This window comes from Rhinatrema bivittatum, chromosome 2, assembly GCF_901001135.1.
Source record: "Rhinatrema bivittatum chromosome 2, aRhiBiv1.1, whole genome shotgun sequence".
Lineage (NCBI taxonomy): Eukaryota > Metazoa > Chordata > Amphibia > Gymnophiona > Rhinatrematidae > Rhinatrema > Rhinatrema bivittatum.
This window is the reverse complement of record NC_042616.1, coordinates 528,086,266-528,109,687: the sequence shown is the minus strand read 5'-3', so window position 1 is coordinate 528,109,687 and position 23,422 is coordinate 528,086,266. Positions and strand designations below refer to the sequence as shown.

The window sequence follows — 23,422 nt, the reverse complement described above, 5'->3', positions numbered from 1 at the left end:
TCTGTGCAGTCGGGGAAAATAAGCATCGGGGTACTTGCTTGATGCGGCGGTTACTACCCTTAACCATTAAGCCTTATGCTCACCTTTGATGCAACTCCATTACTCTCTGAATCAATGACAGGGGAGGGCAGGAAATTTGAATCAAACAGATACGAACAAGGGCCCTGAACTTGGTGGTTGATGAAACATAAGTATGGGAAAATAAGTGTTGGAGCTTGCTGGGCAGACTGGATGGGCCGATTGGCCTTTTTCTGCCGTCATTTCTATGTTTCTTACAATCCTTTTGGATAGAACTGGCAGCATTTGTGTCAAAATTGTGGGACCGTGATATCCCCCTGGACTCTCTCATTTGGTTATTAGGCCTTTATGGAGACAAAACTACCAGACATTGATCTGCCTCGACGAACATTCCTGGATAAGGTCACTTTCTCTGCAAGAGCAGCTATCTTGGCTCAGTGGATGGTCCCCACCCCTGCTCTGTTCCCGACTTGGACACAAAGAGTCAACAAATTACTGGTCATGGAATACCTCACAGCCCAGAAGATGTCTCCAAAAAGACTCTCACAAACGTCTTCCATATGGGGAGAATATCTCTCCACCTTGCCAAAGGATTATGCTCGTATTTGGTTGGTCTGTTGCTCCTCCTCAAAGTTAGCTGCGTTATAGGAAATAATTATTGTTACATTTGCTTATATATGCTTGTACTTATTCCCTTCTCTCTTTCTTTGCTCCCCTCCTTTCTCCTCCCCTTATTCTTCCTCTCTCTTTTTTCACTAGTCTCAAAGTTGTATTTTGGCTAACCGGGCCTAAGGCAGCGAATACTTTCTTCCCCTTGTCTTATCATTTACTTTTTTTTTTTTTTTAGCTGATACCTAAGGAATCCACAGATGCCTACTCAAGGATAACCTAATGTCATTTGGGATATAATTCAACCATCCTCAATCATTAGTTAGTTGTTGGGATGGGGGAGGGGCACTAGTTAAATATCAAAAGTAAAAAGTATACCTATAATGAACTGTTGCACTGCTGTATCATGTTTCTATAAACCTGAATAAGTTAAAATGTAAGAGAAAAGAACTGCACTGTCAACAGCACATCCTGTTGACCTGTATGTATGAGTGCTCAATGTGTTACTACTTTGTTATATGTGCTTGCAATGTGAATAAAAAATATTGATTAAAAAAACAAAACTGTATTGATATTATTTATTATTGGCAGACAATAACGCCAAAGGGATTAAACACAATGATAGAATGGGAAGCATTCATTTAACAGTTAAGAGCGCTTGGAGACATTGGACTTTGGTGTTTTGAGATTAGACTCATAAATGTTGATGGCTTCTTCATTTGTGGCAAGAAGGGGTTAGGTTGAGATAGTAGGAGTATTAAGAACTTAACAGGAGAGCTGGTAAATACGGTGAGGACAATATCATATGAAAGAGAAATCATTTCAGTACATTATAGGGTAGATTAAGGTGGTAAAGGCCATTCGATGCATTTACTGATAGCACATTGGAAGCAGGGGAGAGTGTGTATGTCTGCTTAGGATGTAATAGTGAGGTTTTGGGATTGGTGGTTCAAATAGAGGTGTGGTGTGATTGGGTGCGTTTGAAAACAGGGGAGGAATATAAATAGGCGAGTTGAAGACGGCGGTCTCGTTATGAGTTCAGTCGGAGAGACCGACGCCGCCATAAGGACGGTGAGGGTGAGTGTTTGCATTTTATAGTGGTAGTTTGAAGTATGTGATATATGGTTGTGGTCTCACGAAAGAGGTTTTTTTTCCTCTTTTCAGTACTAGCATAAAACCTCAAAAGAAAACAATCATCGAGATTCTTTTGATCAAGATAAGTTTCAAAACATTTACCCCGTATTGAAGATCACAGCCGCTGGAGGCGGTGTTAGCTGTTACTCCGAAGTTTGAGTGTGTTTGGAGGCATCTGATGCTCTAAGTTTTTTTATCAAGGTGCGTGGAAAGTTATCTCGAATGGGAGGACTATATGGTTTTATTTTTCTCACAATGCTGGATAAGAACTTTATGTCTTTAATATATCCATAGGTGATAGTTTAAAGGGCATAAAAGCCCTCTGTAGATCTATGGTGACCCGTGTGGATATTTGCTTCAAATGACATAAGAGGGTTGAAGAACTGATGTAACAGTAAGTAGGACTGTGGGAGCATATAAGTACGATGTCTGAAAAAATTCATTTGTTGTAATTGTAGTTTGAACTCATTTTATCAGAATAGTTGAGAGAGGAAGGTTTGAATGGTCTTTCTAATGCATTTTTCATAGGTGCATACCTGGATTCGGGAATATTTTTAGTAGAACAAGGGGAGCCATATGGCCATAGTGAATCGGGAATGCTTTTTCTGACCCACTCCATTTTGTTCAGTTAGGAGTGTGTTCAGTACGAATGGTTTTTCTAATTATATATATTTTAAATACAATATGAATTTTCAATGATTCTTAATTCACAGTACAATGTTATGATAATGTACATACGATAAATGTTCATCTTAAAATATTACTGAAAAGTATTGGATAATAAAATACAGGGGATAGTAGTTTTGTTAAGGGTGAATACACTCGTGTAGGGGTGTGTAGCTCAATGAGTGATACTATTTTATTCTAACATTTTTCAGTATTAATACAATCGTGAGGTGGGAGTGATAATTCCATATTGGTGTCTGGTCTTGTCGAGTCAATTCCCCTGAAGAAGCCTGGTCGGCGAAACAAGGCCCTTGTTGGGACAGAAGAAAAAAACTGTACAAGTGGGACACACCACCGATGAGGAATTTAGAATTATTTGTTTGAAAATTCAAAAGCGATATTAATGACAAAGTTTAATGATTTAGTTATTGCATTGTAACAGTAGTTAAAGTAATCGTGAGGATACTTAGTATAAAAACTTGAACTCACAGTGGTGTTTTGCATCGTAGAAGACCAACAGCAATGATTTAAAATATTGTTTGTGTTATTCGGACAATCAAGGGACAGATTGAGGTTAGAAGTAGTATAGGAGTTGAGGGCAAATATCAGTTGGGTTTAAGATCGCAAATTTGTGGAAATTGATAAGGTTAAAATTGAGCAGCAAATTATACTTCTATCAAATGTTTATTTGTTTTATGAAAAAATGTAAAACTCAAATTATATTATATTTTCAATAAAGCATTACAATTTTAGTTAAATAATGGCGTTTTTGGAGTAGGGAAATAACAAGCAGGAGTGCTTTTTCTTTTTCCCCAAAAATCTTTTGGTTTTTAGGGGGGTTTTTTTGCATGTGATACGTGAAAGCACAAATAAAATACAGTACGTTGCCTTATTTTTTGACTATATATGTTATATATACACACACAAACAAACACATTGCATTCAGAAAGTATTAGACCCCTTCACTGTTTTCACATTTTGTTATGTTACAGCCTTATTTTAAAATGGATAATATGCATTTTCCCCTCTTCAGTCTACACAATAACTCATAACAAAGCAAAATCAGGTTTGTAGAAATTTGTGCAAATTAATGAAAAAAACAAACAAAAAAACCAAAACCCTGAAATATCACAGTTACATAAGTACTCATACCCTTTACTCAGTACTTTGTTGAGGCACCTTTTTCCAGAGATTACAGCCTCAAGTCTTCTTGGGTGTGACGCTACAATCTTGGCACACCTGGATTTGGGGATTTTCTCCCATTCTTCTCTGCAGATCCTCTCAAGCTCTGTCAGGCTGGATGGGGAGCATCAATGCACAGCTATTTTCAGGTCTCTCCAGTGATGTTCGATCGGGTTCAAGTGTGGACTCTGGCTGAGCCATTCAAGAACATTCATAGATTTATCCCGAAGACACTCCTGTGTTGTCGTGGCTGCATGCCTAGGATCGTGGTCCTGTTAGAAGGTGAATCCTCAAACCAATCTGAGGTCCAGATTGCTGGGTTTTATCAAGGTTCTCTCTGTACTTTTTCTGTTAATCTTTCCCTCAATCCTGACTAGTTTCCCAGTTCCTGCAACTGAAAATCATCCCCACAACATGATGCTGCCACCACCATGCTTCACAGTATGGATAGTATTTGCTAGATGATGAATAGTGCCTATTTTTCTCCAGTCATGATACTTGGCATTTAAGCCAAAGAATTCAAACTTGGTTTCATCAGACCAGAGAATCTTTGCTTTGAGAGTCCTTTAAATGTCTTTTGGCAAACTCCAAGCAGGCTGTCATGTGCTTTTTACTGAGGAGTGGCTTCTGTCTGGCCACTTTATCATAAAGTGCCTGATTGGTGGAGTGTTGAAGAGATGGCTGTCCTTCTGGAAGGTTCTCCCATCTCCAAAGAAGAAATATGGAGCTCTGTCAGAGGGACCATCGAGTTCTTGGTCACTTCCTTGACCAAGGCCCTTCTCCCCTGATTGCTCAGTTTGGCCGGGCAGCCAGCTCTAGGAAGAGTCCTGGTGGTTCCGAACTTCTTTCATTTAAGATTGATGGAGGCCACTGTGTTTTTTGGGAATTTATATGCTGCAGCAAGTTTTTTGTACCCTTCCCCAGATTTGTGCTGCGACATAATCCTGTCCCAGAGGTCTACAGATAATTCCTTTAACTTCATGGCTTTGATTCTGCTTTGACATGTACTGTCAACTGTGGGACCTTATATAGACAGATGTGTGCTTTTCCAAATTATGTCCAATCAACTGAATTTACCACAGATGGACTCCAATCGAGTTGGAGAAACATCTCAAGGATCATTCATGGACACAGGATGCATCTGAGCTCAGCTCTGAGTGTCATAGCAATGGTCTGAATACTTACGTAAATGTGATATTTCAGGTTTGTTTTTGTTTGTTTTTTTAATTAATTTGCACACATTTCTACAACCTGACTTTGCTTGGTCATTATGGGGTATTGTGTATAGATTGAGGAAGGAAATAATGCATATTATCCATTTTAGAATATGGCTGTAATATAAATAAATGTGGAAAAAGTGAAGGGGGTCTGAATACTTTCTGAATGCACTGTATATACATGAAGGGGCATTGTGAGTGAAAAAGAAAAGGAAGCTAAAATCAATCAGAATAGATGGGGAAAGGCAGTGCAGAAAGTGATGGAGAGGGGTTAAAATCCAAAATAAGGAGATCTGAAGACTGGCATAGATGTTATTTGAATCAGGTGAGTTAGTAAAACAGGGAGAAGAGGCTACTGCTAACAGCACTGGAAAACACAAAATGAAAAAAACAGCTACCTGAACTAAGTTTTGCTGCAAAAAAGGAATGCAATGGATTTTCCAGTTTGGAGTGGAAACAGATTGTGTGCAAAACCATTTAATACTGCCACTATGATTTATTTAGCACTGGAAATGTACACAGTACTGTACAAGGCACACACTTTTTAAAGACTGATTAGGAGAAAAATGTACTCATTGCGCTCTATATCATTTCAGATACATTCACTGAAAGCAGCGAACACTAGATTGATTAAAAATGTTACTTTTGGGCAGCCCAGTCGCTCAATTGATCGTGGTAAATGAAGTTCACTCTGAGGAGATAGGGGTTACCACTGGCATTCTTCAGGCTCTCTTCAACATTTTTGACAAAGATACTGCAGAAAGGCTATCAGAACAGGTTTGCCCTTTTACAGATGATTCCAAAATCTGAAACAGAGCAAATAGCTAGGAAGGTGTGGAAAGCATAAATTATCTAAAAAAGCTTGAGGAATGGTCTAGAGTCTGGCAGCTAAGATTTAAAGTTAAAAAATGCAGGGCCAAGCATTCTGGCTGCAAAATTCCAAGGGAGCAGAACAGTATAGGGGTGAAGTTCTGTGCAAAAACACAAGAACGAGATCTGGAGTGATTACATCTGATGATCTTGAAGTGGCCAAATGGATAGACAAGGCAACAGCAAAAGCTTGGGTGCACAGGGAGAGCAATAGCTAGCAGGAAAAAGGAGATGATTTTGTTTCTGTATAAGCCTCTAAGACAGAGCTTTCCAAACTTTTCATGTTGGTGACACACTTTTTAGACAAACATAATTTCGGGACACAGTAATTCAGTCTACTAGCAAACCAGAGGTTAAAGGTTAAACGAACAAAATATATTTCAACAATTTATGTATGTTTCCTTAAATATATACATAATAAAATGTTTCACGACACAACCTATCTTGTCGAAAACCTTTTATATTAAAAATATATAATATTCCAAGATTAATGTTATTGTTATAATTTATGAGTAACAATAATACAACAAAGTTTTTGTGTTATTCAATTTACCTCTTTAATGAGATATACGAGCTTGATGGGATGAACACAGCTTTTGAATATTTGGTGTTAATAAAAAAGTCCAAAGGGTCTTCTGCGTAATTTTAAAAAGCTGGCCAGTTTCACACTATAAAATTATTTGATAGCCTCATTCAACTAATTCTATATGGGTATGAGAATGAAGTCTGGAATTTATAGGAAGGGACAGAATGTCAATATAAATCCTACACCTCCAGTTCTGTAACTCTCTGCATCCACTGAAATTCCCCCAAACAATGGAGCTTGAATGTTTCCCTTACAGCTCATCATACTAAAAGATATTTTCAAATTCTGGTGTCACCTCACAGTAACAGCAGCACAAACACCTTCCACTGCCAGGCACATTGTGAACTAACACAAAACCCCACAAAAAAGACACTCAAAATCTATACTGCAATTCCATTGTAACATAACAGTAAAAACACCAAGGACTCAAACAACAATAACCCTACCTGTGAAAAAGCAAGGGTAAATATTACACTGGGTCCTAGAATACCAATACACCAACTACTGAGGAAACAAAACAAACCAGATTGCTATGGATCCCTATGCTAGCAGAATCTCTCATCATGGTCACACACACAGAGCAGAGACAGACCCTCACCAAATACAGAATACAAAATAAAGGAGCACAAATTAGAAAAAACTGAAATGGAAACCCCAAGAAGCCAGACTGTGTATTAACAATGGAAAAACAGAACCACCATTCCTCATAAAACAAATAAAATCAAGAAACAAAGCATCAGTTATAATAGTAAAACCATACTAATAAAAGAATATTTTAAAACTACTGATAAATAGAATTTCTATTAAAATCATATACTTTTTTTACAATTTCCCAAACACCAATAAAATATTTCAAAACAGCACATATATCAAATAACACCCAATAATTAAAACTAATAAGGATTTTAAAAGGCCCCTGCTGTCCATACATGGGAGCTCTTGATTTCCAGTCACCCTGATATTGTCAAGGATTAGGAGGTTATCCTCTCTCTCTCACACATACTCCCATGTCCATTCTCTCTCACATATACACTGTCACATACATACATATTCATGCTCTTATACCCACCATAACTTCTCGCTCTCACAGACAATGACACTCTCAGGCTCTATGACACTCTTTGCCCCTCCACACAAACTCTTACTCCCCTGGATTTTCTCATATACACTCATGCTCTCACTCTCTCTGGCTCCCTCACATACACACAAACACACACACCCAGGCAAGCTCCCAATCATTCTCACACAAACACACACACCCAGGTAAGCTCCCAGTCATTCTCACACACTGAAACTGACTCCCAGGCAGGCTCCCATTCATTTTCACACCACTCCTTCCCCATCCTCCAGGCATGCACACATTCATTCTCACTCACACAGACCCCCAGGCAGGCACCAATTCATTCTCACACACACACACACACATACACCACACACAGGCAGGCACCTCTTCTCACACATACAAACCCCAGGAAAACACCCATTCATTCTCATACACAGACACACCCTCAGGCAGGCACCCATGCATTCACACACATACACCCCCAGGCAGACTCCCATTCATACACATGCACACACTAAAGGCAAGTCCCCCTCTTTCTTGTGCCAGCAACCTCGGAGTCTCTCTCATTACTCTGCTGCCACTGTCACTGATGCCGCATGGCTAATGGGGAGGCGCTGATTGCTGCTACTGGCACTGAAGCCCATTCTGCTGCCTCCTCTGTGCAAGCCCCGTGGGTTTCCACTTCCTCGTACATTGTGAGATCCGCATAGAGAAAGTGCTACTCTTGCACATTACTAAAGATTACATGTGCCAATCAGTAAAAAGTTTTGGGTTTTTTTACCTTTGCTGTCTGATCTTCGTTTTCTAATTGATTGGTAACAGGCTTTTTTGTTCCACCTCCCCTTTCTTATTTTTTTGCCAATTCCTCACATTATTGTCTTTTTTTCTATTTCTTTTCTCTCCATCTATCTTCTTCCCTCAAACACACAGTCAGGTTCTCATTCTCACATGTTTTCTCTCGCTCACACACACACAGGCTCTCACTGTCACATGCTCTCTCTCATATAATCATTCATACACTCAGGCTCTGTCACATGCTGTGTCACACACACACACACAGCTCTCACATGCTGTGTCACACACACACACACAGCTCTCACATGCTGTCACACACACACACACCTCTCACATGCTGTCACACACACACAGCTCTCACATGCTGTCACACACACAGCTCTCACATGCTGTCACACACACAGCTCTCACATGCTGTCTCTGCAAAAATTCAGGTCCTCACTCCCACAAACAGGCACACAATCTCTCAACTCAGCTCATACACGCACACAATCTCTCAACTCAGCTCATACACGCACTCTACAGGCCCTCAGCCTCTCTTACCTCTGGGCCTCCTCTTCACGGGTCGCTGCAGAATGGGCTCTGCAGCGGCCCTGATCTTCTTGGGCCAATCTGCGGTGGGAACTCTGCTACCAGGCCTCCTCCTCCTCCTCTTCTCAGCCGGCGGCAACAACGCTGCTCCTCTTCTGCACGTGGCTGATGCTCCTCCTCCTTCCTGCCCACGTGGCTCTGGCAACATTTTTCTTCCGGGGCCGCGTAGGCAGGAAGGAGGAGGAGCACCTGCACGTTTCGACGTGACCTTGTTCTTCGGACCGTGGTGACGTGAGCTCCACCACAGCCCTGCCGATCTTCCTGCTGCGCGTCTCCGGCACAGCACAGTGATACTTTACTACTCAGCCGCCAGTGGGATGAGGTCCACCAGCGGCCGCATTGGCTCCCACTTGCTTCGCCCCGTCACGTGCACCAGGCTTGCGAGACACACAGGCACACTGCAGGCAACACACTAAAGTGTCGCGACACACACTTTGGAAAGCTCTGCTCTAAGACCTCACCTATAGTACCGTTTATGATTCTGGAGATGCACCTTGAAAAAGATATAACCAAATAAAGTCAGTCCCGAGGGCAGCTACTAAAATGGTCAATTGTCTTCACTATAAAACATGTAAGGACAGATTTAAAGATTTAAACAATAGATACCCTGGATGAAAGGTGGGAAAAGGGGAGATATGAGAGAGAGAGTTAAATATCTCCAAGGAATAAATGCACAGGAGGCAGGCCTCTTTCTACAGAAAGGAGGCTGTGGAACGAGGGATCATGGGATGAGAGTGAAAGGGGATAGATTGACTCAGGTGTCACTTAAGTTTTTGTTTTTCTTTACAGAAAGGGTGGTGGACATATGGAACCGCTTTCCCTGTGAAAATGGTGGAGAACAGACCTGTATCAGAATTCAAGAAAACATATGACAAACACAGAAGATCTAAGGGAGAGGAAGGTGAGCAGGAGGTGTGTTTGGACAGACTGGGACGGACGTATAGTCTTTATCTACCATCACGTTTCCATGCCATAGGTCCTTAGTTCAATCAATGGGTCAGGCCTTCCACTCCCCAGGTCTTCTCAGCACTGGTTATGCTATGAAAGCAGGGTTCACATTCCACTCCCCTGGGGAGGGAGGAAGAGGACTTGGGGGAATCATGGTCATTGTCTAAAGGGGACACCTAGTGTCTTGATTGCAAGGTTCCAGAAGGAGCCTTGGTGCACGGCCCCCCTGGCCCAGAACTGCCATGGCAACAATTGGATTAAACATAAATTGAAAGAGGATTATAAAATAGGGGGAAAGAATCCCTGGGTAGTTGCAAATGAAGGCTAATGGCAACAGAATCCAAGCCCTGGTTCTGACTGAGCTGAAAGTACAAAACAGCAGGAGGCAACAACTGTGTTAAAAAAAAAAAAAAAAAAAAAAAAAAAAAAAAAAAAAATCGCTTTTTTTTTTTTTTAGTTTTGAAATATCTTAATCCTGGTTCCCAAAGTGCAGTTCTAGGAACCTAGGAGTTCTCTGTAGGTTAAGGGGAAGGACTGCCCATCAAAATGGTGCCGGCCCCACCCCAAAAGTGATACTCAGTGCAACAGGTGAGCAGGAAGCTGTGGCTAGAAGGGCAGTAGCTCTGCGCCAGAGTTAAATCGGGAAGCAGCAGCTTTGCACCATACATCAGATACAGGGAGTAGGGGTGTTACATCTAGAGGAATGCATCAATACAAAAAAAACAGAGGTAAGCTAAGAGAGAGGAAGAGAACGTAAAAGAAAGAAGGGAGATATGGCTAATAGAAGAAAAAATAGAAAGATAAAAGGGAAGAAAAATCTAGACAAGTGAGGAGAAAGAAGAGAAGAGATGGTCACTTGTTTTTTGGTACATGAAGAAAAGAGGAAGAGACTCGCTGACAAATCGGGCCGATGCAATACCAAGTGCCACAGCGCACGGCTCAACACACAATTGGTCCTGCGTTTTGGAAGCGTGTCCATAATCCCCAATGCATAAACGGGGGTTAGCGCATCCAAAATGCAGGTCCAATCCACTGCGTAGGTAATAGGTAGCCTCATCAACATGAATTTACATGTGATGAGCGCTATTTCCCCCCCCCAATGCAAAAAAAAAAAAAAAAAAAATCTGCGCCTGATGCACACATTTTAACCCGCAAAAATTAATACCTGCCCAGAGCAGGAGTTCATTCTTGGAGGAGTCCAAAAAAATTAGAGAAAAGCAGAAAATACTGCTTTTCGGTTCCTTTTTTCAGTTCCTCTGACTTAATATCGTTGCGATAATAAGTCTGAGGAACCAAAATAGGAAAATTTAAAAAAAAAAAAAAGTATGCCATGGTCAGGTTAGAAGAGCGACACTCAAAATTGAGCATCCATTTTCCTAACCGGCTAACAGCCATCTCTCCTGGGCACCCGCTACCGGGACACACAATTTCCCCTAGCGCCTCCTTTTTACAGCGGCACCTGATTTAATTTAAATCGGGCGCCCAGGAGAGATTGATTGGCACGCAATAACGAGCACCCATTTAACGTGTGCCAATATTGCATCAGCCTGAATGTGAGCAAGATAGATCTATGAAAGTCTTGACACCTCCAGCCCCCCCCCCCCCCCCGCTGCTGGGAACTTCATGTAATTAAGAAGCATCAACATCTTCCCAGTGATTTCTAGCTAGTAGTGAAACTCCCATCCGGGTCCTTCTAATATCAAGATGAGCAAAACCAAAATATTCTTAGATCTATCACCTGGCCAAAGAGAGGGCACATCTGTCAGCCTTGTATCATGGGTAACAGCAAAGTTAGACAAGTTAAGATTTCAGCAATCAATCATTTAACAGAAATGCAAGAACTTCAGCAAAGCACACAGGTAACCATGAAGTCACTTCTCTTTACTTGGCAGCCTACTCATTGCTTTATTCTAGCTGAAAACATGAACAGAGCTAGGTCTATAAGTTAATTACGCTTTCCACTAACCAACAGCAGAAGGTGATTTCTTAGAGAATGCAAACTTCTGATAACTTTGTTAACAAATTGTTTGAATTCATTTTCTTAGCCGCACCAGACAAATTAAGGGGGTCATTTTCTATGTGGATCTTTTCGCGTGCGATAGCTAAATCAGGGCGAGTTCTGGGCGGTGTCCGCACCGGAAGGGGAGGAGTTGGGACGGCACCGGGGCAGATGCCGCGAAGACACCGCTGATGGCGAAAAGGTAAGGACCCTTTTTGTTGCCAGTTTCACGCCCAATAGCACCACCTCTCACGATGGCGCTTTCGCAGGCCCGCCCCCGCAGGATTTTCTAAGGTCTGTGACCTTAGAAAACCCAGGCCTAAATTTGCAAGGAGAGCAAATAGACCAAAAGTTGTGTTTTGGGGTTTTTTCCTCCCCTCCTCTGCCTTACTCTCATATTTATAAACATTGCCCTCTATTCCTCAGTAAAATGCACATCACAAATGTACACTTTTATACCAAAAAACTATCAAATAAGATTTAGCAACTGTTCTTTACCTATCAATAATGTTAGCATTTGAGAAGTAGAAGAAATCACAGGTGGAGAACAGGGAAGCTTATCTGCAAAAAAACAAACAACCCAAAACAAAAACCCAGAAGGGGCTTGAGAGAAAACAGTTGAGAAGTTAGGCATTTTATGTTGCTTTTAATGAAAGAATCCCATGCAGGAGTGGGATTGTGATGGCAAGGGGGAATTAAAGGAGCTCAGGGATATGCTTATCCTCCCCCAGCGACAAACATTTAATCACTCTCTGGAGACAGGTCAAAGCAGTCATATAGGCAAAGGGTTGGAACTACAGCAGTGTCAACCTGATCTTGATGAGAAGGAAACTAATGGTAGTAGTATTTAAAAAAAAAAAAAAGTATGTTGCACTGATACTTTTCAATCTGCTTGAGAACTCTTTTTCCTCTTTCGTTTGTTTATTTTCCTGATGTATAGGTTTGTAGCCCCTACAATGTCTATTTTAATTCTTCTCAGATCCTGCACCCTGCCAGAGACATCTCTGCATCTCATAAAATACTCAAGTCCATATTTACAAAGAGGCCAATGCAATAAACCCCACATTAAAAAAAAAAAAAAAAAAAAAAAAGACTATGCAGAAAATTCAGCACAATTTCTTAATACAGGTGTTAAAAAATGTAACTCCCAACGCAGTAAGCAAATATATTCAAGTTAAAAATGTGCACATAGAATATACACTCAGCACAGGCTGTGTATTTTAAGTTGGAGGGCTGGGGTGGGGGATCCTCTTAGACAGGATTTATGAGTATAAAGATTATTTAATTTTGCCTTTAAATCTCATTGTTAAAACAAAACAAAAATTCCATGGAAAAATTATTTTTCCCACTCATTTTTCTCCTGTGTGTTTGTAAGAAGATTACTTACTGTAGGCATCTTAGCTAGATCCCTGGAAGATTCTTACCACAAAAAGAGAGCTATGGATCAGAACAGGCTCTAATGATTCATGATTGGGGATCGATTTAAGAAGGATTGTATAAAGGCATGAAACTATCACCATCCTTGTTCCCTTCCTTCCTGGCAACAATGAGCTGACAAACAGTTAAGTTGGACACAGTGAACATCTGGTGTCTCTTAGCAACTGGGAAGTTCAAAGACTAAAGACTAGTAGGGATACTAATGAGCTGATAATAGTTAAGATAGCCTCAAAAGACACTTGGTGTCTCTTAACTGGAAAGATCAAAGTATTGAAATACTTTCCAGGTGTAAATCTTTTGTTAAGAGTGCAGACTGAAACACCTAATTTGCAGAGGGATATACAAGGAATTGCATATGCCCATTTTATTTGGATGATCTGAAAGGAGCAAAGAGCAAAACAGCTGGTTCTTTTTGGGGTCTCCTATGCAGTCTTCCAGGTTTTTCCCCAAGGATGCTGTCTTATAGAGGGAAGACCTATAAGGGAAGTGTTCTTTGTATAATATTTCTGTCTGTTTCCTATTTACCTGTACTGATTTATGTGCAGCTTACTGTGATACTGCATTTTTTTTTATATTACTTATCTTTGCTGATTTATTATCCATATATTTACACTGTTTTGTTTTTGCAATATTTGTTTATGCTTGTTCTATGACATAATACACCTTCCTCGGCCTCCGCACACAGTGTTTTATCAAGGTCATTTTTCCACTTACTTTTTTGTTATAACATTGAAATCCCCAGACAAAATAAAATATAAACTGAAAACAAAGGTCCTTAGTTTTGTGCTATGAAAGATTTGTGCACAATCATGATTTATGCTTGTTTTATAAAAAGAACATAAGATTTGCCATACTGGTCAGACCAAAAGTCCATCAAGCTCAGTATCCTGTGTCCAACAGTGGCCAATCCAGATCACAAGTACCTGTCAGGATACCAAGGGATAGATAGATACCATGCTGCTTATCCCAGGGCTAAGAAGTGGATGTATCATGTATACAAAAACACTTGAGTGTTTTGTATACATAAAGCATGTTTTCTGTATATAAATCCTGATAACAGGTCCCGGCACCAGACCTTCTGCATCTGCCCAGAGAAGAACAAGGAGACTAGAAACTACTCCAGGAGTAAAATTCCAATACCAAAACAACATGAGTAAATTCAGTGCACTTCTCTGCATTGGAGAATAATAGCCCATACATTCATTAGAATGGAATTTTTACACGAGGGCACTAAGCAATTATGCAGTTTGACACACATTTTTTTCTGCGCAAAATTCCTGTTGTATTGCAAGTAAAGTTTATGCACAAAAATGTGCATACAACTGTAGTAAAAACTGTGCTCTTGCCAAGCTCACCTATTACACTGGGCTTGTTAGCCGGGTCAAGAAACCTCACATCTTTGTGTGACCGAACACTGCCATTGGTAATGAGTTAGGCCAAGGGATGTACATGAGACTTCAGACAGCCATTTTTTATCAGGCCAATATAACACACCTCAAGTGTGAATTGTTAGCATCTGGCCAAGATCCTGAGCAACATGTGACATTTTCTATAAATATACACAATGGCACTGTATATCAAACAGCAGCTACTGAAGAGAAAAATAAGACACAAAGGAGCCAATGCAATATTTTGGCGCAGAAAGCGGTTGCTTAACAGACAGCGCCCGCTTTCTTAATGTGCCCCCAGGCGCCCCCACTGGGGGCGCCATGCAATATTTAAATTAGGGGGTTGCGTTAGCAAGGAGAGCCCGAGTGCGTCGGCCCTTCGCCAATTAGGAAAACCAACGCTGAGTTTATCAGCGTTAGTTTTCCTAAAGGTTGAACAGACAGGGGTTCAGGAAACAGACACTTCTCAATTAAGCATCAGTTTGTCAAGAGTGCAGATATGATATTAAGTAGGAGGCAGTACAGAAAAGCAGTTTTTTCTGCTTTTCAGTACTGGTTTAAGGCACACTCAGCTATTAACACCTGTTCCAGGCAGGCATTAATTTCTGATCGCTAAATGTGCATCCTAGACTCACTTTTTTTTTTTTTGCATAGGGAGTGAATGCCTAATAGCCTCGTTCACATCCATTTGCATGTGATGAGCACTATTAGATTCACTCTGCATTGGACGCGGGTTGTAGAGGCTCTAATTCCCTTATTGCATAAGGGGATTAGTTATCAGCCCCAAAGGCACACAGGGCTCCCAAATCATACTATGGGGCTGATGCATTAAATATGCACAGAAAGCAGGCACTGAACAGTCCCTCCTCACCCCTTTTTCAAAGCCCCGGGACATATGTGCATCCCGGGGCTTTACGCGCGTCGTCGAGCCTTTCTAAAATAGGCCCGGTGCGCATAACCCCACCAATGGATTTATGTGCATAGGCTTTTAAAAATCTACCCCTAAATGTGCGTCCTAGTCGCACATTTTTTTTTTGGCATCTGGAGTGAATGCTAATAGCCTCAATCACATGCATTAGAGGATTCATTAACGCCTATTCAACCCGCCTCAGACTGCAGGTTATACAGTGCGCTCATCTGAGCGCACTGTATCACATCGGCCCCTATGTGTTATTGAACAGGCACCACAGCTGGAAGAACAAAGTGTGTGTGTGTGGGGGGGGGGGTTGCTATTCACTGGTCATAGTTTTAATCTTTGTGGGGGCTTTAGGACTCTTTTTATACAGTTTGTCTGAGCTTTTAACTAAATTGCTGCCTTATATTTATGTTTACTCTTCAGTACAAAGCGCCAGTGGACACCCAAGTCTAGCTTGGCCCTCAAGTGAAATTTCATCCCATTCTGGTAACTGGAGGGCAATGACAGCTGGACCGGGAAAGGGAGGGAAATGTCCTTAAAGCTATTATTTTCTTTATAACACATCACTACTTGTAAAATTTGGAGCGACTTTCCAAGACAGTTCATGCTGATGGCAGCATCCTTTAGGAGTTCTGTTGGACCCTCTTTAGTACTGTTTCGGATTTCTGGAGCACTATTGGATAGACCACGGACACGATTCTTACGTCTGTTCGAACAGGGCATCTCAACCTGACAAAGGATCCAGTTCTCTCCAGCTTTATTCAGGAATCTTTACTAGCATAAAGTGAAGGGCGTGAGAGGGGGGGGGGGGGGGGGGGTACCCAGGCCGCCTCTGCCACCATTACAGCCTCAATTTAAATATTTTTTAAACCCCACACGATCCAAACTGCTGCCCAGCCTAGCGATTCTGCAGCCTCTCCCGGTAGTTGATACCCCCTGACGGCCAGCACCAATTGGCCGAAGCGTAACCGCTAATCAGGAGCTCGCTTCGCCGCAGGAACCAGCGCAGCCGCCACGGAAATGAAGGTAGCGACGCCACAGCATTTACTAACTCACCGCCTCCGAGGAGAAACTAAGCGGAGCCTACCGCGCGCTCCCTTCAGCCTCTCCACGAGGGCTTTCAGGAGCCGGCCGGAAGTGACGTCATTGGTGAGCGTCCGCGCCGCTGGCTGCCGATGCAGCGACTTTTTGATCCCGAAGGAGATTTTCGAACCATGAACGTGACAGAGAGCTAATGTTGCTACAAATGTATCAGCTTTCTCGCAACTCTAAAATTTCCGTCGGATGTCTTACGCAAGGAGCACGTCTGACAGCAGGAAAGTGCAAGAGCATGCATTGAGACCTCCGTTGGCTAGAGTGCCCCGGGACCGTGCAAGAGAGCGAGTCCTCCTCTGGCTAGAAAGCGCTGCCTCGCCCTGCCCCCTACAGGTCACCGCAAGGCTCTGTTGCCAACCTCGCTTATTTACCGCGAGATTGGGCTTCTTTTTGTAGTCATTCGCGGGTTTTTTTTTCCGATTCGCGGGTTGCTTTTAATTGGGCTATTTTTTCTGCCAGTCGCGTTTTTTTGGGCTTGTTGGGCAGGACTTGTGCCCTGAATCATGTTACAGTGATTGGCTGCAGCTGCTGCTGCGATGAAGCCTGTCCATAGCAGGCGCACCCTATCCCTATATTGCAGCAGTAAGCGAGTCAGAGCAGGAGCTGCAAGCCTTGTTGATGCACAGGAGCACATTTTGTGGGCAGACCTAGCCAGCACTGCACAGCATCGCACGTGGGCGGAACGGGAAGGCCAGCAGCACAGCATTGGAGCGCAACAGCAAAGGAATCCAGAGTGTGCAGCTACAGCCAGGTATCAGGAGGGGAGGAATGAGAGTGTGGGGGCCAAAGATGTGCTTGGAGGGGGGAATCAGTGTGTGCGAGGCCAGAGATGTGCTCGGAGGGATTAGGGAGGGGGGAATGAGTGTGTGAGTGCCAGAGATGTGCTCGGAGGGCAATGAGTATGTGAGTGCCAGAGATGTGCTTGGAGGGGGGAATCAGTGTGTGCGAGGCCAGAGATGTGCTCGGAGGGGGTGGGGAGAGGGGAATGAGTGTGTGAGTGCCAGAGATGTGCTCGGAGGGGGGTGGGGAGAGGGCAATGAGTATGTGAGTGCCAGAGATGTGGTCGGAGGGGGGTGGGGAGAGGGGAATGAGTATGTGCTCCGAGGGGGGAATCAGTGTGCGGGGCACATCTCCGAGTGTGCGGGGCCAGAGATATGCTTGGAGGGGGGAATCAGTGTGTGCGGGGCCAGATATGTGCTCGGAGGGGAGAATGAGAGTGTGGGGGCCAGTGATGTGCTTGGAGGGGGGTGGGGAGAGGGGAATGAGTGTGTGGGGGCCAGAGATGTGCTCGGAGGGGTTAGGGAGGGGGGAATGAATGTATGGGGGCAGGGAGAGGGAAATGAGTATGCGAGGGCGTTAAATGCTATAAAAAATAAAAAGTTTCAATCTCACGTGTTTTGGGCTTTTTTTGGGCTTGTTTTTTTGGGAAAAAGTGCTTGTTCTTTCATGAAAACCTGGCAACACTGCTCTGCTGTTTCTGTCGCATGAATTCCTAGCATGCAAATGTGGTCATAACTGAGCTTTGCCTTTGTGCGGAAGACCAAAAAAAATAAAAATAATCTCAGCCAGGGGAAAGATTATAGAAAGCAAGAGTTATGCTATTATTATCACGCTATGAGTGACAAACAGACGGCAGTGGGCATCAGGGTTTGTTTGGGTTTCTTTATTGTTGTAGTGTGCTGCTGGGACCTGAGAGATCGCACTGATGCACTTTCTGGAGAGCTGGTGACCGACCCAGACCTCCCCTCCTCCCGGTTTCCCTTCCTCCTTTCCTGGCATGCCTTTTAGTCTCTTTCTCTAGTAATTTGGTAGGGTGGAAGAAAAGCGTTAAGTGTTCGCCAGTTTTTTTATTTTTGGATGTTTCCGAGGGAGTATGACGTCAGTAGCAGTAGATTATACTGTTACAAAAACAAAACAGCAAGAAAGGCAACGGTAAGTAGTGTAGTAGGAGGTGACTATATTGGGAAACGGGAACTACACAGCATGGAAGTGTATGCAGATTAAGGGGCAGGGGTGAGTTTAATCTGCTACAGGCCGATACAGTATATTGCGCTCCACCGGAGCGCACTGTTACCCCGCGTTTGGACGCGCGTTTTCGATGCACTAGCTCTACCCCTTATTCACAGGTCAATCTAGTAAAGTGCGGCCGCGTTTACCCCGCTCTTACCCCGCTTTCTACTCACTTTCCGGCCACGTTAGCCCTTCCTGCGATCCACAATCCCCTTTAACCTACTCTTACCGCATCCTTAAATCCCTGGGTAACCCCTTCCGCCCGCGGCATGTATATTACATGTAAACTATCGAATTAGCTATTCCCTACCATCCAATAACGCGTGCTCCGACTATCGCTTTTTTACCCTGCCGTTTTGCTGTGCGTTTAACCTGCTAACTTACCGCCTACCCTTACCCCTGCGTTAGAGGCAGGGGTAAGGGTAGGCGGCAAGCTTTCCCCCAGCCCCCGCTCACCTGCCCTGGCCGTGTCCATGGGTGCTGGTCTCCGGGGCAGCCCCAGTCCTCTCCCCTCCTCCCGAAGCAACAAAAGCGAAAAAAATCGAAAAAGCGAAAAAAAAAGTTGCAAGAGAGGATGGGCAATCCTACGCTCAGGAATGCCAGTTCTCTCTCCCCTCCTCCTGAAGCAAGGCGCGAAAAGCAGCCTTGCTCCTGGAGGAGGGGAGAGAGGACTGGCAGTGTAAAGCGACGAAGCAACTTACTTTTTTTGCAGCCCCCCTCCGGAGACGGACATCGGCGGACCGTGGCTCCCCTGCCTCCCGGAGCTGCTGGGGAAGATGGATGCCTTCATGGGCGAAAGTGGCCCCTGTTCGTGCAATTGGGCCGCTCAAGGCGTGATGTCACGACGTTTGGCGTCACGGCATGTGACGTCACGTCTTGAGCGGCCCAATTGCACGCACAGGGGCTGCTTTCGCCCGTGCAATGCGACCATCTTCGTGGGCAGCTGGAGGCAGGGGAACCACGGTCGTCCTCGCTGATGTCCGTCTCTGGAGGGGGGCTGCAAAAAAAGTAAGTCGCTTTACACTGCCAGTCCTCTCTCCCCTCCTCCCGGAGCAAGGCTGCTTTTTCGCACCTTGCTTCAGGAGGAGGGGAGAGGGGACTGGCAATCCCGAGCGTAGGATTGCCCATCCTCTCTCTTGCTACTTTTTTTTTTTTCGCTTTTTTCCGCTTTCGTTGCTTGCTTCGGGAGGAGGGGAGAGAGGGCTGACAATCCCGAGCGTCGGAGAACTATCCACTTCCTGGTACCTGTCATTTCAAATGATGATTTCAAATTTGAAATGACATGTGAAATGACAGATACCAGCGTGTCCGTGAAGCGTTAGGCCTGCGCACCCAGGTTACTGTATAGGCGCTGTGTAGCGCTCTATACAGTAAAATGGGTTGCACGGGCCTAACGCTTCACGGACGCTTTTTAGACATAGCTTGCATTTGCAAGCTATTTACATACAGGATCGAGCGGTAGGCGAGCTGGACTGTGCATGCGGCAACCGCGGGTGCGCCGGGCACTAACGCAGCTCTTCCTACCACTCGTTACTGGATTGACCTGTAAGTAAGGGGTAACAGCGCGTCGAAAATGTGCGTCCAACCCCTCCGAAACTAAAAGTGCCCGCAACATGCAAATGCATGTTGATGGCCCTATTAGTTATTCCCACGCGATTCAGTAAGTAAAATGTGCAGCCAAGACGCATATTTTACTTTCAGAAATTAGCGCCCGCGGCGTGAGGGTTGAAAACCGGACGCTCAATTTTGCCGGCATCCGGTTTCCGAACCCGTGCCTATCAGCGGGTTTGAGAACCGACACCGGCAAAATTGAGCGTCGGCTGTCAAGCTCGCTGACAGCTGCCGCTTCTGTCAAAAAAGAGGTGCTAGGGACGTGCTAGTGTCTCTAGCGCCTCATTTTACTGCGGGCCCTAATTTGCATATTTGTCCCCCTGAATCGCACGCACAGGAGAGTGGCCTGTGTGTGCGCCGGGGGAGCGGGCGCTTGCCCGCAACCTTTACTGTATTGGTCTGACAGTAAGGGGTAATAGCGCGTTGAAAACGCACGTCCAACTCCCCCGAAACTAATAGCACCCGCAACATGCAAATGCATGTTGATGCCCCTATTAGTTATTCCCGCGCGATACAGAAAGTAAAATGTGCAGGCAAGCCGCACATTTTACTTTCAGAAATTAACGCCTGCCCAAATTTCGACCGACACTAGGGAAGTGTGCAGAAAAAACTGCTTTTCTGTACACCCTCTGACTTAATATCATAGCGATATTAAGTCCGAGGCCCCAAAAGTAAAAAAAAAAAAAAAAAAAGTAAAAATAAAAAAATATAAATTTAAAATCGGGAAAATTTGACAACCGGCAAAATTGAACGTCTGTTGTCAAACCCGCTGACAGCCGCCGCTCCTGTCAAAAAGGAGGTGCTAGGGATGCACATTTTACTTTCTGAATCGCGCAGGAATAACTAATAGGCCCATCAACATGCATTTGCATGTTGCGGGTGCTATTAGTTTCGGGGGGGTTGGCTGCGCATTTTCCATGCGCTATCACCCCTTATTGTATAAGGGATAAAAATAGCGCGTGGAAAACGCGCAGCCAAATGGGGGCTAACGGTGCCCTCGGCTGAGCGCACCATACTGAATCAGCCCATTTGTTAAGTGGATGTTAAATATTCATGTTCATTCTAATGTTGCTATTTCAGTGAATCCCTCCTCTCCCACGGCAGTAAAAACGTTTGAGCAGATTGTTGTCCCTGTATGTTTGTTTTGTTTAGATTGTAAGCTCTAATGGGCAGGGGCTGTCTCTTTTTTTTTTATATATTTTTGTACTAGTGCTATAGAAGTGAAAAGTAGTAGTAATAAAAGCGAGTTTCTCTGGACAGGTTTGCAGTGTTTGAAATTGTATCTTTGTTCTAATGACACAGTCATTCCCACCGGCCAAACATATATGAGGGCCAGGAGGAAGGCATTAGGGCAATTTTCACAGCCAGTGAGAAAACGCTAGGGTGGAAGGAATGATGGCTGTAAACGTTTGGAGACTGTAATGGAAAGGGAGGGTGATGAGAAGCAGCAGCATGTACATGCTTACAGCCACTTTGGCTGAACTTGCAGTGAATGCAGGAGGAGAGATGTGTGAATCTGAGTAAGTCCATGCAATCTGTGCTTTGGGCTAGCCTCTCCATTTACAACCTTATGTGGGGAGTGAGACCACAGGAAAGAATAAACAGTAACTAGTTAGAAACTCCTGTAGGCCAGTGCAATGAAGATGCACTGTGAATTCCACACACTTTTACCTCCTATTCTACGTGCATTTTCTGTGCGTTAAACTAACCATTGATTGAGCAAGGGAAAGGGGCCAATGCAATAAAGGTGTGTAGAAAGCGGACGCTGAACAGTCAGCGCCCGCTCTCTTAACGTGCGCATGGTGCCCCCAAAGGGGGGGGCACCATGCAATATTTAAATTAGGGGGTCGCAGCTGCCTGTCTGCCAGTAATGAAAACGGCCCCCGAGTTTATCAGCGGCCATTTTCATTACTGGTAGACCGCCAAGTTATGAAGACTGACGCCGGTAAACTCAGCATTTTTTCTGCTTTTCTGTACTTCTTTTCAATGCGCTCAGGTATTAATGTCTGCTCCAGGCAGGCGTTAATATCTGAGCGATAAATGTGCGTCTGAGACATTTATCAGATAAATGTCTCAGACGCACATTTATCTTTTTGCATTGGGAGTGAATGAGTAATAGCGCTCATCACATGCAAATGCATGTGAATCAGCCTATCTTATTTACTCCACGTTAGACGCGCGTTAAATAGGCACTAATCCCCCTATTGCATTAGGGGATTGATTGGTGCCTATTTTACCCGCGTCTAGCTGCTCGTTAAGAGTGCGCTCGGCATATTGCATCGGCCCCAAAATGTGTAGGTAAAACTGTGCGTTTGGTCTTAGCGCCCTCACATGGAAATACCCTCCAAATGAGGTTATTAGCTATGCCCTTCCAATGCAAAGAGTTTGGCTGGAATAGCTCCCGTATTCCTAGTGCTAGACATTTAACTCCTGGTCAGAGGTGGTGTAAACTTTCCAATGCCAGAAGTTTCCCTACTTTAAGGCTCTGTCAGGCTGGTGGATGGGATCGGGATCCCGGGCCCCTTCTCTCCCTGCCGTCTTAAGGGAGAATCTACTGCAGCCCAACTCAAGCAGGCCTCCAACCATGGCTCCAGAGATGTGGCTGCCCCTTTCACACCCCATCCTCCTGTACTTATTTCCCTCCGTGTAGTGCTCCGTGCCGGATGGAGAACAGCGAGTCCCGTCCCCCCCCCCCCCCCCTGTATTTATTTATTTATGGCTTTTCTATACCGATGTTCGAAGGACATCACATCGGTTTACATGAAACATGTGAAAAAATCATTACATAGAATAGTAACTTAGGGAAACATAAGATGAAATATATAACATGAGAAAAAGTGGTAAGGAACAGAACGATATATAACATTATGTACATGATATTTATATTGTCACTAATCAAGAGGGTCAGAGCAGGAAAAGGAGACAAAAAAAAAAGTCCTCTCACAGTTGCTCCATTCCCACAGTTGAAGAGGGGACAGCTGCAAAAATGCGCATTCAAGAAGGCTTTTGCAGCAGATTGGCCTTTAAGAGGAGTTGAGACTACAAAGAAGGGTTGTAGAGAGTAGCGGCATGTTTACTTCCCAGTGAACCCAACTACCTCTTAGCACTCCCATCCCAAATGTGCGTTCAGCCTGTCCTGAGCGCGTATTTTGCAGTCTGCGTGCCTTTTTTTTTTTAACTCCGAATGCATTTGCATAGTATTAGCTTACTGCGTCAGGAGTTAAAAAAAAATTAACCAGTGCCTTAGAAATGTGGGTTGAAATGCAGCGCACAGGTTATTGCATCGG

General features: G+C 43.9%; 1 protein-coding gene across 2 annotated transcripts in view; it reads right to left on the bottom strand.

The window, feature by feature from the left end:
• The window catches only part of TXNL4A (thioredoxin like 4A), a 47,967-nt gene extending 31,073 nt beyond the window's left edge, over positions 1–16,894 (bottom strand). Inside the window, exon 1 of one of the 2 annotated variants that reach the window (XM_029590806.1) lies at positions 16,713–16,894. In XM_029590806.1, coding sequence (XP_029446666.1) covers positions 16,713–16,751 — 39 coding nt within the window. In that variant the 5' untranslated portion in view covers positions 16,752–16,894. Of the gene's footprint in view, positions 1–16,475 lie in introns of both variants that reach the window. The other variant, XM_029590808.1, reaches the window with a different exon arrangement.
• Positions 16,895–23,422: the final 6,528 nt, after the last annotated feature.